This window comes from Simochromis diagramma, unplaced genomic scaffold, assembly GCF_900408965.1.
Source record: "Simochromis diagramma unplaced genomic scaffold, fSimDia1.1 OVJJ01000233.1, whole genome shotgun sequence".
NCBI lineage: Eukaryota > Metazoa > Chordata > Actinopteri > Cichliformes > Cichlidae > Simochromis > Simochromis diagramma.
The window spans coordinates 56,460-76,338 of record NW_024386769.1 but is presented as its reverse complement, the minus strand read 5'-3'; the positions used below and the strand labels follow the sequence as shown (position 1 = coordinate 76,338).

Sequence of the window (19,879 nt, the reverse complement as noted above, 5' to 3'; positions counted from 1 at the left end):
TTCTATGTCCAGTGTGTGAACATGGATGACTGACAACTTACACAGATATAATAACATTTAAATAAAGCTCAATCCAAGTATAATCCAATGAAAGTGATACATTAATGAAATCTGACAAATAAAAATATTTACTGTTTATTAGGCAGCAAAGTGTTTCTCTTTATTAAAAGACACAAAGCTGAGCCTGACACATTTAATCTCATTACAAAGTTACAGGCAACAGTTCATCCTTGGGGTGGGACATAAATATTAGATGGTAATCCAACCAAGACGATGAGATATTTCAGTCCAACAGAAATCAGCATTCTCTCTTTATAAAAAAAAAAAATCACATATTTAAAAAAAACCAAATTGCATATTACATAACAAAAAGGACATGACTTTGTTTATTCCCCCGAATCCAAACGTTCCTTACATAAACGCTTGAGTTGAAGACCGTAGGAATGGTTTTGGTTCTTCGAAGAGGTCTTCTCCAGGTCTAAATACTGACAGGAAGTCGCAGGTATTTCAGCTTCGAGGTGGTCCTGTGAGTCGCTGAGCCACCCTACCAACATGGTTTATTAAGAGCCAAAGTGCCACAGTGTGAGTAGGATGTTCCAGGTGTTTCAAATAAGAGTTAAAGCATCCGCATGAACATAAAACGGGAAAAAATAATTCTGGCAGCCTTTAACGCAAGGGCTTGAGACTACGATAATCTGGATGGCTGAAAACCTTCACAGATATGTCACTACTTCATTTAAACTGAAGGATTAAACAGTTCTTTTTACCAAATATACTGAGGAGTAGTTGTTTCGTTTAATTTGGTCCCAGAAACACTTCTGCGGTAACAGCACAAAGACTCACGGGGCTGTTAATGATCTTCAGGTCTTCACGGTTGTAACTCTACAGGGGTCTGTGGGAATTCGGGAGGTTTAATTTTCCATATTTCCAGGTGAGGTTCTGGTGATTGGGTCAAATCTTCCAATCATTGCTGCTCCGGGTGATGATGTCATCCTGCCGTGTCACCTGGAGCCCACATTCAATGTCCAGGGTATGACGGTGGAGTGGTCCAAACCCGACCTGAAGCCCGACCCGTCGGACCGGCTGAGCCGAGTGAAGTACGTTCACCTGTACAGGGACAGGCAGGAGGTCCCCGACATGAAGATGGCCTCGTACTTCAGGAGGACGGAGCTGTTCATGGACGACATGAAACACGGGAACATTTCACTGAAGATCCTGAACGTGTCGGAGGAAGACAACGGCAGATACAGATGTTTCATCCCCAAGCTGCAGAGCCGAGTCAAGTCTGCAATCGTTGAACTTATAGTTCGGTCAGCTAACATTTGTTCAATACAAACTGAACCTTTCAGACTTGGAATCATGCTTTGTTGTATTATTTTATAACTCATTTCCAGACTTTCAGTCTCATTTTATCAGCTATTATAACTCTAGTGTTTATGGTCTTTTTAGATCCAAAATTTTGCTAAACACTCCACGACGGAGACGCCATGCACTTCAAACTCCAGATCCTCAGGACGCGACTCCAGCAAACGGTGAGAAGTCAAATTTTCTCTGTGTCACTTGTGTTTGGGTGACATTTTTTTTGTCCATTTGTGGTAACCTTTTTTTTTTCTCGTCTACGTCAGCAGGTCGATCCAGGGTCTCTGTGGTCGCCGTTGTCATCACCTTCATGTCGGTTCTGGTTGTCATCGCTTTTTCTGCATGTTTCTCTCGCTGCCTTCATCCAGAAATTAAATGTAAGTAAGAAACAAATAAAACACAAACATGTTGGTTGCTTCCTGTTAGACTGACTCATTATTCAATTTCTTTCAACAGAAGCTTTCAGAAGGCAAAACGACCCAAAGCCAAGTATAACTATTCCAGGTGCCTTGCTAACGTTGGTGTTAATGGAGCTGAGACCATTTAAGATTTATCTTTTCTGGATCTTCACAGTCAAGTGGAAAATTTAAACCAGAAGCCACTGGGAGACACTCGGGCCAAGCAGCACTGAGGTCATCATAAAGGCAGTGGATTTTATTTATCGAGCTCATTTTCAAAGAAAAAGTACATTTAAGGATTTAAGGACTTCCTAGACCCTTTAATGCAAGACTGAAGAAAACCTCCTTTGCCTCAAGATGTAGAAGGATGAAGATCATATTTATTTTGATGGATTTGTATTAACTTGAAAGACTTAAAATTCTAACTTATTAAAGTTTTACACCTTACTGGTTAAGGACAAAGTAATTCTTCCTAAAAGCTACTAGTGATGGACAAATTAAAAGAGGAAGTCCTCCCTGAAATCGATTTGCTGCTTTATTTAGAAAGTTTTATTGGACATTTCCAGCTCAGTGTGTTGGAAAAAGATTTTTCTATTAGTGTGGATCTTGGAGATGCAGAAGATTGTAAAACATCAACAGGATTTGATGTAACCATAAAGTTTGGAAACCACATTCAGGACTTTTTGTTTCTTCATGTTTACCAAATCAGTTTATTGCAAGTCTGAATCAAAACAGGTTGGTTATCGTGACACTGATGTAGAGAAAGTGTTTACTTACAAAGGCTTTCCTGGATGACATCATGTAACTGATTTTCACATGAGACTTTATGTTTTTAAACTAATTTATCTAATTTAGCTTGAAATTAGCTGGTGGGCAGATCTCTACGACAGAGTCAATGCATTTCCTAAGCTGACACAAAATTTTTGTTGCCGTTATCAGTGATGATTTCGTTAACCAATAATTTTCGTCATGTACATTTGAACTACCTCTGGTAAAAGACACGGCTAGCTCCCATTCTCCTTGTTTCTCATGGAAATGCAACAAAATATCAGCGCTTATAGAAGAGTAGAGCAGACATGTGGACACGTTGATGCCAAGGAAAAGCAGACGCTTTGTGAACCGTGTGGGGCAACTCTCACACAAGCAGCATTTTATATGTTAGACAGTCAACTTTAGACTCAAAGATTTAGCTGCTTACTGGAAATGACTAAAACTACATCAAAATTTACTTTCAAAATTAACGATGACTGAGAGACTAATGCCTAGCTGTTATTTCATTCCTCTTTAACTGATGACCTCAGACAGATCCTTCACTGACTAATCTTATAACCACTCCCTGAACACCAAATGCCTGCAGGCAGGGCACCAAGATGTTGTTTGTGCTGGTTGTTGTTTATTGCTGCTTTTATAGTTTATAGCGGTTATTTTGTATTAAGAGTCACAATGTAGCTCCATATACCTGCGCTCTGCATTATAAGCTCAAACATACCCAGCAAACATCCTGAGAGCCTCTCTCAGGTCAAAACTGACCATAGTACGATTGTTTCAGTCAACGAATTCAGTTTTTTTTTTTTTAAAAACATGTCAGCCTGTCACAAGTATTGTCAATCAGTCAGTCAACCGAGTAGCATCAGAAACAGGCTCAGAAGTTTGTGTGTTCAATTCATGGTTTAGGCTTCATTGGACCAATTTTATTTTTTTTGTATATTTTGTTTTGTTATAATTGATTAAGAAAGAGTAGAACACAATTTTAGGACACAAAATTTCTTATCGTAGAAAGCAACAATATCCAGGCCACGGATGTGCATTTTAGATCGAGGGCCACATACAGCTAACTTTGATCTTAAGGAACAGACTGGAACAGGTCAGAATGGAGTCTTTGTTGGGCCGATTCTGGACCCTGGGCCTTATGTTTCACTCCCTTGATCTAGGCGATGTTAAAGAGTAGATCAAAATGATGTCTGTAATGTCTACAACTTAGTTCAAATTTAAGTTTGGAACATTTTTTTAACCAGGATAAAAAAACAAAACAAACAAAAAACAAGTTATTCAACATCAAAATGTTTGCTGGGTAGGTGAATATTTACAAAAAAAGGCCTTTATCTGCCTTTTATTATTTTTGCTTACTTTAATTTGTGTTTTTCGTTCCCTGCTTTAGCACTTTATTAACTGCACCTTACATTTATTTCAGCTCATTGTTGTTAAGGCTTGACTTTCATTTTTTTTTGCTTTTGTGTAGAAACTTTGTACAAATGTTCCAGTTCTAATTAAAAGTGTTGCACGCCTCATCAAACTGGTCATATTTCATTACCACTGTTGTCTTATGTGTTTCACAGACTGAAAGAGCCACTGCTGCTGCACTGAATTAAACTTGTGTGTCTTTGTGTTCTTTGTGCATCTGTTCTGTTGTGTACAGATGGATACTGGGACTGTTCACAGTTTTGAAGATTTTATATAAAGTTCATTCTCAGATGGATTTAAATAAAGTTATTTTTTATATGAATACAGTGACTGTGTGTGTGTACTCATATTCAATTCTCTGTGAATATCTATTTTAAAATCATTGGTCTCACACATGCTTTTTTACACCATTTGAAGCAGAACCATCATCTTAAGGCCATTGTTTTTGGTATTTACAGTCCTGTACAGTTTCTCGCTCTGTGGCGAGCTAGTTTTCCTCGCTTTGCATGCAGTTTAAAGACAATCTGTGACCCTCCCTGCTTGCCCTCACAGCCTCTATGGTGAAAACACTCATATTACTAATAAGACTTACAGTAAATATGATTACTCATAAGAGTGACACAACTCCTGTTTTTTCCCATGCATTATAATTTACTAAACTTGGATGAGAAAATGTGCGAGGGAGGATAATGCTTGGGCGAGACAGTCTGGGAAGAATAGTTTCTTGTTTTCTACGTGGGTTTTTTATTTCCACATGACTCATTATTTAAGATCTTTAGCTGATAATGTTTAGCACCTTCAGGCGACTGTTGTTGTGATTTGGTGCTATATAAAAACATTGAACTGAACTGAATTGAGAAAATAATGAACTCAGTGTTTTACACTCAACTTCAATAACTTAGTGAAACTTAAAAGAGTGAGTTTAATATATAAAGTCTTACACTCCCTTGCTCCACCACCACTAAAGCAGTTCATTAGGCATAAAGAAAGCTCAGACAGGACCACTCGAGCTACAATCCGAGGAGACTTGTTTATACCCCACAGACGGACAGCATTTGGGCAGAACGTCCTTTCTGTCCAGGGTGGCCATCTGTGGAACAGTCTTCCTCAACCCATTAGAGAATGCTCGACACTCAATTTGTTTAAGGCAAAGGTTAAAACTGGTTATGGACAAATCAAGTGTGTGATCATGTATAAGTTGTATAGTTTTAATGTTTTATTTGGGAACAGAATGGTGTGTATGTGTAAGTTTGGTGATGGAGTTTTTATTATGAATGAATGATGAATTTTTATGAATTATTATGTCTATTTTTTTATGCTTAAGGACAACAGATGGAAATTAGCCCTTGGCTATAATCTGGTATGTTTACATTCATGTAATTTTTTTTTTTTACATTTATGTTCATTAACATGCACTGTCCTAAATAAATAAATAAAATAAAATAAATCTCCCTCAGTCATAATGTGACTCATATATTAGTTCAATGGAACAGTAAGAATTCAATTTCATAAATTCAAGCTCAAATTTAGCTTGGATCTAGCCTGGAGCTGTGGTCGGCTTCCCAAAAGAGAGTAAGCCTCCTGGCACTTCACAGAGTTTTATATGAGAATGTTCATCTTTCTATCCAGTTAAATCTTGTGGGGCGAAGCTTGTTTTGCAGGCCCTGAGCTACGAGGTGGCCATGACGGATATCAGGCGCCAGTTATCGTGTCTACAGCTGGCCCTGAACATTCCTTTATACTGATATATCTGAAGGTTTCTAATTATTCAATCAGTAAGAAGCTGAAGATTCTTTTAATCCCAAATAAAAATCAAACCCAACTAAACACACGATTTTAGAAACACGAGACTAATTAAAAGCCACTCAAGTTATAAAATGAGGAAGAGTCAGACTGTGACAGCTAAAAGATTTACGGCATGAACACTGTGATTGAAACCTCCCATTCACAGCCTGGATGTTCACATGAGCGGTAAGGAGGGGCTGCATCGTTTATTCAGCAAGTAGGAGGCAGACCTGACTGCAGCTGTACAGAGGAAGAAGAAGAAGAAGATTTGCTTCTCTCAGCCACAGACTGTCTGAGCTTGCTCTCATCATGTGTGTCTACAAATCGCACTTTGAGGACTCTTTTTTCCCTTTTCCACTCTGGACTTTAATCCTGTGCTCGGCTTTCATCGTCAGGACTCCTGTTCAAGGTAAATAATGATCTTAATTAAACGTTGCACAACAAATAACTTTAAGAAAGATGTCATAACATAATAGCTGTTTGGGCCAGATTGCCAGATTCAGTAGAGCCACTACTTCTTACTGTGCGTCACTGAAGGTGATGACAGGTAACTTCTGCATTCATGATGAGCAAAGTTTTTCTGTCAAGTTTGGTTTTTTTTATGGAGGTTTAATGTCAATAAACTTCAAACAATCAAAGATTAAAAACCGATGATTATCTGAAAATGTGTCGTGTCTTTGTGTCCTGATATCTAAGAAATTTACAGCTATCTGTGATAGAGACCTTCTTTCCAGCTTAATAGCAACATTTAAAACATACAAAAGTCATAAAAGCACAAAAGTAAGTAATTGTCTTTTTAGAAAGAAAGTTTAGCTTTAGAACATGTACATTTATAAAGGACTCCAAGTATTGAATCTGAAGAAACCAAGAAAACCCCCCTCACACATTCAAGCAGAGCTAAAAGTTTCAAAAAATACTGACTAAGATGAATGTGCACGTGTCTCATCTCAGATGAATCTGTAGCTGCTCAAAGATACTCGTTCAGTTTGTTGGCTGGTCTCAGAGATATGTGTGACTTATTTTCTTCAATATTTCAGTGTCACATCATTTAGGCTCAACATGACTCAACAGTTTAAGTGTGAAGTTTATATTTCTCCCAGAGGCAGCAGCTGTCTTCAGTTTAAAATAAAAGTTGACGAGGCTGGAACCGCAAACTACTTTTCTACACAGTCATTTAACAGCTGACACTGTGTCTTCAGTCACAGTTGACAGCTGTTATTTAAAAGAGTTAAATGAATGAGTAACATCACAGAGTGTCTGTATTTACTGCACAGACTCCTTTAATAACAGGTTATTTGCTGAGGTTAAAATCACACATTAACGAAGGCAGTCCAGTCCAGTCTTGCTCATGTCAGGATGCTAACATGAGCTGTTCAGTGGTAAAAACAAAAAGGTGACCATGACACAGTTAAACATAATTCAGTAGAAATCTTTATGCTCTTTATGAGGCTGCACCTCCCTGAGTCTGGTTCTGTCAGAGAAATCTTCCTGTTAAAATAAAGTTCTTTTTTTTTATTACCAAGTGCTTTTTCCTCGAGGTTCTTTTGATTTCTCCGGATCACTGTAGAGTTTTCACTTTACACAATAAAGTGGCAGAGCCAACTGTTGTTAGCGTTTATATCGTCAGTGTGTAACTCTACAGGGGTCTGTGGAGTTCAAGACGTTTAATTTTCCATATTTCCAGGTGATGTTCTGGTGATCGGTTCAAATCTTCCAATCATCGCCGCGCCAGGTGATGATGTCATCCTGCCGTGTCACCTGGAGCCCATGTTCGATGTCCAGGGTCTGACGGTGGAGTGGTCCAAACCCGACCTGAAGCCTGACCCGTCGGACCGGCTGAGCCGAGTGGAGTACGTTCACCTGTACAGGGACAGGCAGGAGGTCCCCGACATGAAGATGGCCTCGTATTTCAGGAGGACGAAGCTGTTCATGGACGACATGAAACACGGGAACATTTCACTGAAGATCCTGAACGTGTCGGAGGAAGACAACGGCAGATACAGATGTTTCATCCCCAAGCTGCAGAGCAGAGTCAAGTCTGCTGTTGTTGAACTTTTAGTCGGTGAGAAGATTTGTTTTGGTACGTTTTTGTTTTCAACTCATTTCCAAACCTTCATGTGAACAGATCATGACTATATTTTAGATCCAAAGTACGCTAAGACCTCTACGACAGAGAGTCCGGTGTATCCTAGAAACTTCCAAACTCCAGATCCTCGTGAGATGTCTCCAAGAAATAGTGAGATAACAACCCACATTTTCTCTGCATTGTTTTTGTTTGGGTGAGATGTTTTGTGTGGTGACCTTGTTCATTTTTTTCTTTTTTATATATCAGCAGGTCGGTCCAGGGTCTTTCTGGTTGTCGTAGTTGCTGCCTTTGTGTCGGTTGTGGCTGTGACTGCGTATTTCTCTCGCCGTCAAATAAAATGTATATCAGAAACAAACAAACACAAACATGTTGTTGCTTCTTCTGCCATTAGACTGACTTATTATTCAACTTCTTTCAACAGAAGCATCAAGGCGACGAAGTGACCCAAACCAACCATAACAATTCCAGGAGTTCAAAGGAGGGTTGGTGTTAATGGACCTGAGAGCATTGGAGATTTACCTTTTCTGGCTCTGCTGGATCCTGATAGTCAGGTTGGAGGTTCAAACCAGCAGCCACAGGAAGACACTTGGCCCAGCAGCACTGAGGCCCATCATAAGGTCACTTCTATAAACGGAGTCTGATTTAAACTTCGACCTCAGGTGAAGACTCAAGTGTTGTATCAGAAAAAACACAGCATGGGAAATCTGGATATCTAAACAGTAAATATATGAAACAAGCCACATGTAGTTATTCTTTAAATTGGATTCAGATCCAGTGAAGTAGCCAGTCAAAAACCAATGGTTAAATTCTTTTCCATTCCTTGTCAGCAACATTATTTCGATCTAACCCTAATGATTGTTTAAAAACCAACATGTACACTGAGCTAATGCCAAGCAGGGGTGAAAATGCCCCAAACTGCAGTTCATCTACTCAAGTCAGCCCTCACAGACTGTCATGTTAAAAGCCAGCAGAAATCCACGTCTTCATAGCCAGCTACAAAAACAGTTTCAATTTCTATGGATGTGTTCATCCTCTATAATTGTACACTAGTTGAATATTTATTGCAACTTTTAACTTTTGAGTTCAAAGGCTCAAAGGAGGATGTGCCAGCAGAGATGTCCAAGCTTCACCTCTTTGTAGTTGTGGTGTGGTTTGTGGCTCAGCTGCAGGGGAGGGGTGGAGCAGTGGGTTCAGGGTGTGGTGATCTGGATGAGAGACTAGAGGCTAGTTTGAATGTTATTCTATCATGTCGTTGCAGTTTTGTTCTTTGGTCCATCTCTTTCACCCTCTTTGTACTTTCTTTTTTCACTTGTAGCTCTCTGTCAAACACTGGAGGACTGCTTGGACTTCATTAGAGACCTGAAGTTCAGTCTGGAGATCAACACTTAGCAGGATAAAGAGCATTATTTATTACTGTCAGGTTTAATGTTCTCATTTATTTAAATTGTACATCTTGCTGGTCAAGGTCACCTTGAATCTTTCAGTGAGGCTTCTGAATGACCTCCAGTGGACAAATTTAATCTAGGACCTGGCGTCCACATATGTGAACATCACATTTTGGGTTATTTTGAACAAAATACTCAATTTTTCTTTACAAGGGCCTGATATTCACTTACGAGGACATTATACTGCTACTGTTCTATTGAAATTTTAAATAAATATGCTCGTATGTGGCTCTCATTTTTCTTAGAAACAAAAATCAGGTAAAGAAAAAATCTGGTAATTCTTTGTTTTTACATTCATCGGGTCCCAATCAGCCCAAATATCAAAGAGAAATTAAAAATGCATGCTGTGGAAGAGTTCGGGTCTTAGGAGGTTAAGTGGGAAAGTCCTTCATGGTTTTCACTGTGTTGAACTGAAATGAACATGCTGGTTTATTGGTCACAGTTTACTGGATATTTCCAACCCACAGCCTTGGAAAGACATTTTCAGTGGGAACAGTTCAGTCACACATCATGTGGAAGGACTGAAGTAGAAACTGAGTCGAAAAACATGTTGGAGACATTGAAGACTGGAAGGACACCAAAGACCTCTGAAGTACCAAAAACATAATTTATGGAGACTCTATTAATAGATTATACATTGGAATTAAAATTTTAATTAAAAATAGCTCAGTGACCATGGATCTAAATCAAACTTGGTCTCACTACTCCTTTTATTCATGGTTACCCTCAGACCCACCCTTTAGGGTGTGAACGGCCATGAACTGAAACTTGAAACTGCAGATATTCATTTGATGTTCTGGATCCGCCAACATGTAGACAGTGCAGCTCCATATTTATGCTGTTTGTTGTTTGTGCTGTTTATTTCTGCTGCCTTCTGTGAAACTTAGGCAAAAAAAGTATTATATTATTATTTAATTATTATTTGTGCTGTTTAATTTATTTCAAAGAATGTTCCTGTTTAATCTCAGAGCTGACTCTTTCTGCTGTTGTTCCAAATTAAAGTTGTTTGTGTTCTTTGTATTTCTGTTCTGTTGTGTATCTTTCATACATGAAATTGATAATGCCCACAACCCTAAAAGGCTAGAAAAATGCAGCATGATGAGACTGAGGAACCAAACATTTATCCAGCATAGACAAGAGCACTCAGAGTGATAAACTGTGCTGTGAGGACATCTCAGGGCCTCAGGCAGGACCTCAGGACTGTACCACACAGGTCCGCACAAAGCAAGGAGGAGATCAAGGCTAAGGGAGGGGAAGGGAAAATAAGGAGAAAAAAAAAAGAGCATGACAGAGCCAAGTCAGAAAGTCTGAAAGGACCAGCAGCCTCCACTCCTCCCAGGTCCTCCCCAGAGTCAAGAGACAACATGTCTGTGTTGTTTCTGTTCTAAACTAATGTTTTCTTTCATTACAAAACCTTGATTAGTCAGTTTTACAGACATAAAATAATATTTTTGTACAAACAGGGTGAGTCTCAAAGGGACTATTAGCCTAAAACTTGGCATGTGTAGGTGGGTTGTGCAGTTTATGCCTAAAAAGGAAACACTCCACACCCAGCCGAGTTGGAAGAAACTGGCTAAGTGGAGGATGAAAGAAGTAGTGGCAGGCCTAAAAAAATATCTACAGCAGACTGAGCTGAAATAGGACCTGAGATGCAACTGTCTGTTGATCCAGCTACTGTTTCCTGAAGCCCTCATCAGATATGGTCTCAGTGGAAAGGTGGCTGTCAAGAAGCCATTAGGTAGGGAAACAGGCTGAAGCATGACAAACTACTGGACAACTGGACAAAAACAGATTCAATACATCTTGTGGAGTGATGACACCAAACTTGAAATGTTTGGTTTAAATCATTGTCAATATGCATGGAGGAGTGTCTGCAGTTATCTGTGAAACACGGTGGAGGCTCTACCATGGTTTGAAACTGCATTTCAGCCGGTGGTGTTGGAGACAGAGAATTACCATCAGATTTGTATCCACAATGTTAGACCACCTGGAAATCATCTGACTGGTGCTGACAATTGACTATTAGTCATGGATTGGCCTCCCCCAAGGAAAATATCCTTCAAAAAGCCCGGAGAACAATTCGTGAAACTACTTAAAGGAAATAAAAGTGGCCCAAATTTCTTACTTTCCTCCAAAATATAAAAAAATGAAGGGTGACTCAGAACTTTTGAACAGTACTGTAGCAACTGCTTCCATGTGGAGTCGATTCTGCTTCCTTGCTTGCAGCAAATGTCTCTTCCCACAGGCCTCTGTAGAAAAACCTTGTATGATTACTAAGAATTACAGCTTATATCTGCTATAAACTATCATTACCCAGAGAGTGGTGCTTTTCCCATACAACCTGATTCTGCAGTGTGTATTCAGTAAAGACTGTGTTTAGTGTGAGACACAGCCTGTGATGTTTTCATGGGTTGCTATAAATACAAAACTTTCTGTCACAGTGGATCAAATTTAATCTCTGACCCTGTTCTTTAGGGCTTTAAAAACTGACTCCATGTTTCATTTAGTTTGACCCTTAGCAGTCGGACGTACCGCCCACGGTACGTCCGACTCCTAACCCTTTTAGGCAAAATTTGTAGGACTGCTAAGGGGTTAAATGAGAGACTGAGCCCATAAACTTACCAGGACAACATTTACAAAGCTCACTTCATGCTTCGTTACAGCTGACAGCCCGGTGTTGGAGGCGTGATGATTCATCCACCTCACAGCTATTGAGTTCAACATCAACTTCTCTGTACACCAAAGTATTATATTAAAGCTTGGCTGAAACTGGATCATCAAGGAAAGTGATCCCAAGCACAGCAGCAAATCTACACCACTGAAAGTGAAAAGAACCAAAGTGCAGCAATGAGCCGGTCAGTCCAAGCCTCAGCCTGACTCAAATACTGTTGTGGGACCTTCAGAGAGCTGTGCATGAACAAATACTTGCATGTCAGGATGTAAAGATGACCCATAAAATCATACCAAAACTATTACATCAAGTTAATCCTACTATGTGTGGTACTGAATAAGAGTCTGTGCTCAGTTTTTTGCACTACTGCTTCTGTAGTTTGACTTATTTTCTATTAAATAAACAACAACAAGGCATAATATGTGCTTTTGTTTATTTGAGGTTTTATATAAAAAAAAAATAAGAGCTTTTTTATTTTTTGTATGTCCTGTTATGTAACCCTCAGAATGGACAGCGTATGTACTCTCTGTTCAGTGGGTGTATTTAGTCAGACATAAATACTGTCACAGCTCGACTGTGGAGGCAGGATGAGGGAGTAACTTAGAAACTTTATTTACAAAAACAGAAATCATTTACAAAACCAAGAGAAACAACACACTCCTGTGCAACACAAAAACAAACACATAGTGCCTGGATGGCCCATAAATGTGGCTTTAAACAGGAGGCAATGACACACATTAGAGAAAACAGATGAAAACATGTGTGGCACACTGTACCATTAAACAGTAAAGGAACTTTACTCCACACTGATTCATTTAAAAACACACACTGGTGTCTTTGGGATCATCTGATTGTGTTGGCATCAACAAATCAACAATCACGACCCTCTAACCATCCATCAGCTTTGACAGAGATACAGTCGACGCTCAAAGAAGAACCACAAAACCAAATGCACAAGAGGAAGGTCACATCAACAGGAAGCTCCACATTTTATATTTCTGAACATCTTTGTATGTCCTCTGGCTCTTTGCTGTGCTGTAAACACAACCTGCTTTATCCTGGAGTAATAGCAGCAGATTGCTATGTAGCTCCCTCTAGTGGGAACACACAATGTAATGTGTTAACCTAACTGGAAGTTAACTGCTGATGTGATTTGATGTCACATTTGACCTCTGACCTCACTTTTACATTTCACATCTGTCTTTCTTTCACGTTGACCCCAAAATGTGTTAAATCTTTAAAGTATTGTCAGGGGAATGAATGAGTTAGTTATAAATAAATGTTAGTTATAAATATAATGCAGTGCAATATTACATAATAAGTTCAAGTCATTAATGTCCATTTATTTACACATACTTATTATCCTACTCCAGTGTAATGTTATATAAAAATACACTATTCTTGCTTAAAAGTAAGCACTGCACAGTCAATGAGCTGCCTGAGGTTTGTGCTCTCAGAGAGCTTCTTGTTCTTTAGTTTTCACTGCTGGTTAAGGCTGACTGTGCTGTACTCTGAGTCTCTGTTTCCTGGTTTTCCTCACCCTCTTTGATCACCTCACTCATGTCAACAGCAGATGTGTCGTCTTCCAGCTGTTCTGATGGCGGCTCTTCTTTTATTTCTTTGGTCTCGGTGTCGTCAGCAGGAGCTCTGCTGCCTTTTTGTTTCATTGTTTTCAGCTCAGTTTCATTCACCTTGGTGTCTAAACACAGAAAGGAAAAGTGTCATACATATACATGTGTTTGTGTGTTTGAATACAGCTTTCCTCTTGAAATTTTTATGTGACCATAAAATACCTGTAACTGTGTGGGAACATTAAAATAATAGTACGCATTAGTCAGAGCAATTATCATGTGTTTGTTGATTTATATTCCTGTTCAACCCCACTGACACTCCCTCTGGTCCCTCCTGCTGGTTAAGATCCTGTAATGTTACATTCATCCCTGCACCACAGTGTAAAAATACTGAGCAATCATCAACTGGAAACTGAGCAGTGTGAGAATAAAATATTCATTCAGGTAAGATAATGCTGAAATGATCACTTGTTAATTTCCAAAGTCCAGAGCAGCATTACTGTCCATGAACGAACATATTCAGACTCCTATAAAGGGAAACAAAGCTGACACTGTGCTCAGTTTAGTCTCAGAAATTCAGCCTTTCATACTCCAGAAAACATAGAGAAGGGAAACAAACGTGTGACGCACCAGGTTTTTTTGGTAGCATGAAATTCCAAACGAAAGCGATAACAGCACCAACATATAGCAGGCCAACGATCACGATGATGAAAGTGGCCGATGGTTCCTTCCTGACAGCAGAGCCTTAAAAGATAAAGAAATAGAAGAATATTCCTGTAAAACTAGCTCTGATTTGGTTCAAACTGCACATGATGAGGGTGAAATCATGAAATAGTTTGTTTCTGAATGTGAGTCATACCTGGAACATGTATGTGTGTCTCTCTGCTCTGGTTGGTGTTCCTCTGTTGGACTCTGCAGGTGATGTTGTTGCTGTGTCTCTTCTCCACAGTCACTCTGCTGCTGACAGTATAGAGGTCATCAGGACCTCTGAGGGTCTCTGTAGGTCCAGCAGAGAGGAGGTTTCCCTCACCGTCCAACCACAGCAGCTCAGGCTCTGGATACCAGCCTGCAGACTCACACTGTAACACCACCCTGCTGCTGACATTTGACATCACCTTTATGACGGGTGTAGATGCTGACCCTGAGGAAGGGAGATGAGAGAAACCACTGAGCCATTGCATGCAGGGTAATTGGATAGACCTTTTTCAAAGCTTTTTCTTTAATTTCACCTCTTTCTTCACAGTAAAAAAAGAGTTTGATGTCTCTAGATGCTTCTATAATTACTAAAATACATTTTTTAAAATAAAAATATTACCACTGTTACCTTGTGTTACGCCTCCAGCAGAACTGGTCTTTTAGGGTTCATATGCAAAAAAAGCCAGTTTTTGTCTCACACATTGAAACTTCTCTACTCCGTAGAGCTTTATAAGACGGGTCCTGGATGAATATGATGAAGAGCAAGATGTTCATGACTGAGATTCTAAAAAGTGCCAAACAACTGCTCACAGGTCTGTTCACTCGTTTGAGGCTGAAGAGATATGCCAGAGAAGCAGAGGCCTGGAGAGTAAATAGGCTGCTCTCCAAATATTAGTCCAAGGTGTACTCTCAGCTTCAAGAGAAGACTAGAACAAGGCCTGCAAGAACATCTGGGAGAAGGGCACATCACACAACACTAACAGCAAGTGGGTGGTGGACCTAAGAGTAGACCACAGAGAGTCAGTCAACATCAGAAATGCAGACAACTAACAATGAGTCTCCAGAATGAAGAGCTGGACAGCATCAGGACCTGACATGTTTTATACATACTATTTCATAACAGTCATAAGATACTCAGCTGCAGTAACAAAATCATCACATGAGAAGATGTGACTGATTTAAAGACAGATACAGATTATTATGCGTGCAGGATTCCACCCAAAGTCCAGCATCCTGATGCTCTATGAGCAACAGAGAAATGGTGAGAATTCATGTGGCAGAACCACAATCCAGGATTAAACACGAACAATCCATGAATACATCAGGAAAAAGCCCCCCTGAGATCAGCTGCTTCAAGACTCCATCAGCTAGCTGAAGAGGACAATGAGGAGGAACAGGACAGAAACTGTCATGGACGACCAAACACCTGCATGGGATGTACCATCGACCGATTGAGGAAATGGCTGGTATCAAGAAATCCTACCAGTGGTTGGAAAAGACCACCTTACAGGACTGTACAGAGGTTCTGATCATGGCAGCACAAGAAGAGGCCCTAAGATCAGATCCATAGAGCTAAGACTCTACCACAGCCAACAGGACCAGAGCTACAGGCTGCCCCAAGGTGTCCCAGAGACTATCTGACACATAGCAACATGAGGTAAGGTACAAGCTGGGAATGGGCACAATGCAAGCACAACCAAGTGTCTGAGATAGTGTACAGGAACATCAGAGGTTTACCTCTGCAGAAGAGAAGTGTTAGAAGCACCAAAACAGCAGTGACAGCTGACGGTCTCCAGAAGATCTCCTGAAGAGACATCCTTCACTTCTTATCTGAAAGTCAAAACAAAAGGCTTTTACTCTCTTCAGCTCTCAGTGAAGAATGCTAACAGTCTGATATTGTGAAACTGATTCGGTAATATAGTTATTTCTAGAAAAAAACCTTCCCTTTTACGTCTATTCTAAATTTGTTTTCTATTTTTTAATGAGTGATGTTCAGTCTTTATAAAAAACAAAACAAAATAAAGGTCATTCAAAAGATCATCATTACTGCATTTAATGAAAAGATATGATCAAAATTATTCATCAGAGATTTGGGAAATTGTTTTGTCAGTTCAAATAAAATGATTGAAGTAAACACAACAACACGTGTCTGAACTTTCTCTAAGTGAGCGCTCAAACACATTTTAAAGTTGTTTGTTTCTGAAATGTCACTCCTCGGTGAGGTTAGGAATGTTGACCGACCAGTAAACCAACAGCTTACAGTTTTCTCTCAGGCCACATCTCTGCAGATGCTGCACCAGTCTGTCAATCCACCCTCACTGCAGTGCTATAAATAGAACGTTGAGATACTTGAACTTGTCCACTTAGGTGTTAATTTTCATTCCTCTCTCTCAACACTGAACTGCAATCTGCCGCAGAACGGAGGCTGAAGATCTTCACTTGAAAAGCCAACAAAAGCACATCAGCCACAGAAATGAAAAAGCTCGGCTGTGTGCAGAAACTGTCTGTAAAGATTATAATCAGAACTGTGACATGTTTCCAGCAACGGAAAGGTTTCAGATCCTTGCTTAGACATCAACACTGGGCCTGAAACCCCACAGTCTCAGAGGTTACATGATGCACAAACCCTGTTTTATTTTTGATTCAATATGAACTTAACTTCATATGAATATAAGTTCAAAATGAAGTTCAACATGGACTGATGAGAACATATTTTATGTCTTTCTTTAGTCATCGAAATATGACTAAAATATGTCATATATGTTTGGTCGTCCCTCCCTGAGTCTGCTTCTACAACAGGTTTTCTTCTTCTCCCTGTCACCAAGTGCTTGCTCATAGTGGATCGCTGGGGTTTCTCTGTATTATTGTAGAGTCTTTACCTCACAATATAAAGTGCGTTGAGGCGACTGCTTAAATTAATTAATAAATGAATCAAATTAAATTAGACACACATCTTTCATGCTTTTATTCTTTGCCATAGAACACATTAGCATCTGTCTTTCACCACTTGCCCTAATGCTTCTGTTTTCATCACAGACCTCCACCCAGAGAGTGCAAACCCCCCTGAAAGGCAGACATCAGCCTGTTATGGTGTCACTGGGACGTTGTAGGGCATCAAATTGAAAAAATAAAAAGTGTGTCGTATGGCTCTCTCCATGCCTTTTCATATGATATATTACTCAAGGTGGTTTCTTGAAATAATTTTCCAAGGTTAACTTTGACTTTGGGTGCAAGAACAATAAAGGTCAAGGTTTAAATGTTTAGCCAGCCTAGCTACTCATGACCCTGAAGGCCTAGTTTATTGTTGCAAAGTTTGAAGACGATGCATCTTGAAACCTGTGAACGGTGGAATATCAAACAGACAGAGCTGATTAATCTCACATTAATAATGATAATAAAAAACAAACAAATGTAAAAGAGTCTGTGCTCATATTGCACATGAGCACAGAGGGACACCGGTTTGCATCTTGTATCAGTAAGCCTACATATGGAAACATTTAATGTCCACTTAGGTGTTACCACAATATCACACTGACACAACATGAAACGAGACCACAGAGTGTAAGTGTAACTTTAACAAATGTAAATGTAAGATGTGCATATTTAGAGTTGACAACCTCATGAGCTCGGATCATGGATCGTGGCTCGTGTTAACAATGATGTCACAGTCCGACACAGGCAAGTGTGTACTCTGTATAACGTGATTTCTTTGCATGATTTTAGGTCAGATAAACAAACCTGATCCACCTTCAATCAGTGGAAACAGTTGAGTTGCTGAATTTGAACCAAGACGAGCAAAAATAACAACGTAAGCGTGGGAATCTGACTCCACCCCAGGACGCTCTGTAAAGCAACAGGGTGGTTTTATAGGGTGGGTTTGTGTGTTATTCAGAGCGCTAATAAAAGAAAAATATCTGGAAAAAGAAACAGTTCTGTGTTTTGTGTCTTTTTGACAAATTACTTCTAGTAAAAATCAAAGTAATGTGGACAGAAAGTCTGACTTTATAAGAGAAAATTTGTTGTTAAGACCATAATTCATCTTTAAATATCGTTTTTAGAACATGTTTGTTTATGATGCTGCTAATGCTGAAACATGTCCGCTGTGTTCACCTGTTCATCGGTCTGCTAAAGCTGGACGTGCACCATCACACTCACCAGGAACTCTACAGCGAAACAGAGACACACGCTTACACAGACACACAGATACATTATTATATATTAAAAAAGGCTTACCGCAGTGGTGCAGACTGTAACTCCTGTTGTCCTGAGTTTTACAGTAAATCGGTCGTTATAAAGTCGTTATGAGAGTTTGCTGGAGCTCAGCAGAGATAAAAAACCAGCAGAAAGGCAGCACGTCATCGTCTTTGGGCTCTGCTGTGGTCAAACTGGATGCTCTGGTAAGTTGGCATCAGATTCTGAATGAAACAAGTTTTTACTTGTCTTAACTGCACAGTCTGGCTTCAGATTACACAAACTGTGAAGCGTTATTAACAGAGACTGCTGCAGGTCACAAATCTCACAGATGATACACTTACTGATCAGTGTGTTTTGTGTCTGATAATAAAACCATTAAATCCAGTGATCGCCGTCTCTGTCTTACACTGTGAGTCTGTTACCTGTGAGAGTGACCCAGCGAGCGTCACACTCTGATCGCCCTCGCTGTAATCACACCAGAGTTTCAGATCCAGCTGAACATTCTGCTGAACTGAAAGTAAAACTGCAAAACTAAAGCCCTGTACACATGGACATCATACACACCGCGTATTTTAATATTGCATGCAAATACTGTACATCTTGTAATTGGTGTGTGTGTGTGTGTGTATTGTATATACAAATACATCTACACACATAGTTTACACTTTGGATTAGATGCTAAACTTCATTTCATTATGTTGTACACTTTTCAAAGACACTACATGAATCTAATCAAATCCAGGCTGTTGCTCTTCACTCTGAGAAAGGTTGTAAGGTCACTTCCAAACAATCTGAAGTCTTTCTGCAGTGGAAAGTGGAAGCTTGCTGCCGACCCCTCACACCCCAGTTATAAGCTGTGACACTGGTTTGTGCACAAACTTAAATAAATGTGATTCTGAACTTCATCAGTTGTGCAGCACAAAGCACAACATGAAACTGGATGGTCGATAAACATGGATGTAAACTGAAGGCAATGACACACATGAGGAAAATAACACACTAGAAAAGCTGAAAGCACGTCCGTCTGTTGAGTCGCAACAATCATTAACTTCCTAACATCCTCCAGATAATGCGGAGGTAGCTGACAGACTCAAAGAAACAAACGCATAAGGAAGGTCACATGACTCATTTTACATTTCTGAACTTCCTCTTTAAAAGTGACCCACAGGCTGACGTGCACTCTGCTTTATCACAACAGTCAGATCTGTGGTTCCCTCCAGTGGGTAAAGCCTTTACCACACAATGCAGTGTGTGAGTCTGGAAGTGCTGCGAAACAAACTGCAGGGTTTTTAGTTTTTTCTGTGACGTCACTGCAGTTCCCTCATAGATGAAAACTCCTGAACACATCACAAGTTTGATGTTTTCCGTGATGTGATGATGAAGTGACGGTGAGCACAGAAACAGAGTGTCAAACATGTTTGGAGTCTTCTGTGTCTCACGTCATGCATGTTATGACGTCAGCTCCTCGAAACATTGGATGCAGCATGAGAGCT

At 39.8% G+C, this 19,879-nt stretch overlaps 3 protein-coding genes and 1 long non-coding RNA gene across 7 annotated transcripts; 3 read left to right on the top strand and 1 right to left on the bottom strand.

The window, feature by feature from the left end:
* The first annotated feature begins 888 nt into the window (after positions 1-888).
* On the top strand, positions 889-1,425 carry LOC120737211 (putative selection and upkeep of intraepithelial T-cells protein 1 homolog). Its single transcript, XM_040037791.1, has 2 exons — positions 889-1,310; positions 1,395-1,425. The coding sequence occupies exons 1-2, from the start codon at positions 1,033-1,035 to the stop codon at positions 1,423-1,425; spliced, it is 309 nt and encodes a 102-aa protein (XP_039893725.1). The 5' UTR covers positions 889-1,032.
* A 63-nt stretch (positions 1,426-1,488) lies between these two features.
* LOC120737252 lies at positions 1,489-4,264 on the top strand. Of its 2 annotated transcripts, none has more exons than XR_005696706.1 (3): positions 1,489-1,532; positions 1,629-1,736; positions 1,816-4,264. It is a non-coding gene; the product is annotated as an uncharacterized LOC120737252 (long non-coding RNA). The 2 variants fall into 2 exon arrangements; XR_005696705.1 differs by having other exon boundaries at positions 1,493-1,532; positions 1,626-1,736.
* Positions 4,265-5,891: 1,627 nt separating this feature from the next.
* Positions 5,892-9,425, top strand: LOC120737237 (myelin-oligodendrocyte glycoprotein-like). Of its 3 annotated transcripts, XR_005696704.1 has the most exons (6): positions 5,894-6,132; positions 7,408-7,785; positions 7,867-7,959; positions 8,056-8,148; positions 8,231-8,468; positions 9,125-9,425. XR_005696704.1 is itself a non-coding variant. In XM_040037839.1 (5 exons), coding segments are annotated over exons 1-5 (663 nt in total). In that variant the 5' UTR covers positions 5,892-6,032; the 3' UTR covers positions 8,233-9,425. The 3 variants fall into 3 exon arrangements, 2 of the variants coding, with proteins under 2 accessions (XP_039893773.1, XP_039893763.1); XM_040037839.1 differs by having other exon boundaries at positions 5,892-6,132; positions 8,059-8,148; positions 8,231-9,425; XM_040037829.1 differs by having other exon boundaries at positions 8,231-9,425.
* Positions 9,426-12,515: 3,090 nt separating this feature from the next.
* Positions 12,516-18,668, bottom strand: LOC120737230 (butyrophilin subfamily 1 member A1-like). Its single transcript, XM_040037816.1, has 5 exons — positions 18,426-18,668; positions 15,930-16,022; positions 14,356-14,637; positions 14,127-14,240; positions 12,516-13,624 (listed from the first exon to the last, which is right to left on the bottom strand). The coding sequence occupies exons 2-5, from the start codon at positions 16,006-16,008 to the stop codon at positions 13,398-13,400; spliced, it is 702 nt and encodes a 233-aa protein (XP_039893750.1). The 5' UTR covers positions 16,009-16,022; positions 18,426-18,668; the 3' UTR covers positions 12,516-13,397.
* Positions 18,669-19,879: the final 1,211 nt, after the last annotated feature.